General features: G+C 49.8%; 1 protein-coding gene across 1 annotated transcript; it reads right to left on the reverse strand.

The window, feature by feature from the left end:
- Positions 1-1,216, reverse strand: RHIMIDRAFT_30460 (uncharacterized protein; the record flags this gene model as incomplete). Its single annotated transcript, XM_023614451.1, has 1 exon — positions 1-1,216. A coding segment is annotated over exon 1 (719 nt), but the record flags the coding sequence as incomplete, so codon positions are not given.

Raw genomic sequence — 1,216 nt, forward strand, 5'->3', positions numbered from 1 at the left:
TGGGTATACCCACCATCCAAGGCAACACAGTCAAGAGGGTGTATCTTGGATCCAATGTCCATCTGCACAAACATGGTGCCGTCGTTGAAGTCCTTACAGGGTACAGACTCAGACACAAACAGGATCATGCCGTTGATGTCCGTACACACCTGGGTTCTAAACCCTGACTTCTTTAGCTTGTAAGAGTAGAGGGATGAACTACCTTCTCCTCTATACGACACACGGGTATCATGGCCATCCAGGAAGAGGGTTACATGCCTAAAGTCCACTGGGTTGTTCTCCGCGGCACACAGGAGGCGTATACGCACAGAGGAGAACATGGCACCCAGCATCCTGGTTATCATGCGAGATAACTCTCCACCTCTCTTCTCATAGAACTCCTTGTGTAGTTGGTGGAAACTACTCTTGGGGATGAACTGCCCCATATCAGCCATAGAGCACCCTGTTAGGAGATGGTACAGGAGTAGTAGACCCTTCTCCACATTCGAGTAAGGGCCGCTATAGTCCTGAGTACCAAACAGGACAACCAAGAAGAAGAAGACGGGGATAACCCCAAGACGCTGAAGTACCAACTCCTTGACCATACCAATGGAGGGGATCTCCTTGGCCGAGGTACGGTGGTACTTGGACCTTTGGATGGTGGGCCACTCCCAGTCCAGGAAAGACCAGTGCTTGTTCAGCAGCTCACCGAACTCCTTTCTAATGTCGCTCTTAGTCATGCTGTGTAGTGTAGTACTTATATCTGGAGAGAGGAGTATGGATGTACCAGGGGATGAGGTACAGTGCTCAGACAATGTAGGGAAGAAGCTAAGAGGCAAAGGAGTGTAATACCCCCCTTTTAAAAGCCAAGGTATGGGAGCACGACCTTGGGTGGAATGGCATACTCCCACTCTACCTTACTTGTTGGTAACCCTGTCCACTGGTCTGTGGTTCTGTGGCAGACTCCCGGTGCCAATCCTGGCCAAGACATGGGGTTGTTGTTTAGTGGCATACTATGGCTACAAAGGGTATCTACGATGTAGCATCCACTAGTGTCATAGGGTTATCTCCACTGTGGGATATTGGGGGCATAGGGGGCATAGAGGCATAGGTATCATAGGTGTTATAGGTGGCATAGAGAGCATACACCTTGAGCTCCATGGGTATCTAGTCTGTTCCCAAGTTATATTCTGTCAGCTCCATAAGCTCTTCGAGGTCTACCTCCTTGTACTCTCCT

This window comes from Rhizopus microsporus (assembly GCF_002708625.1).
Source record: "Rhizopus microsporus ATCC 52813 unplaced genomic scaffold scaffold_127, whole genome shotgun sequence".
NCBI classification, from domain to species: domain Eukaryota; kingdom Fungi; phylum Mucoromycota; class Mucoromycetes; order Mucorales; family Rhizopodaceae; genus Rhizopus; species Rhizopus microsporus.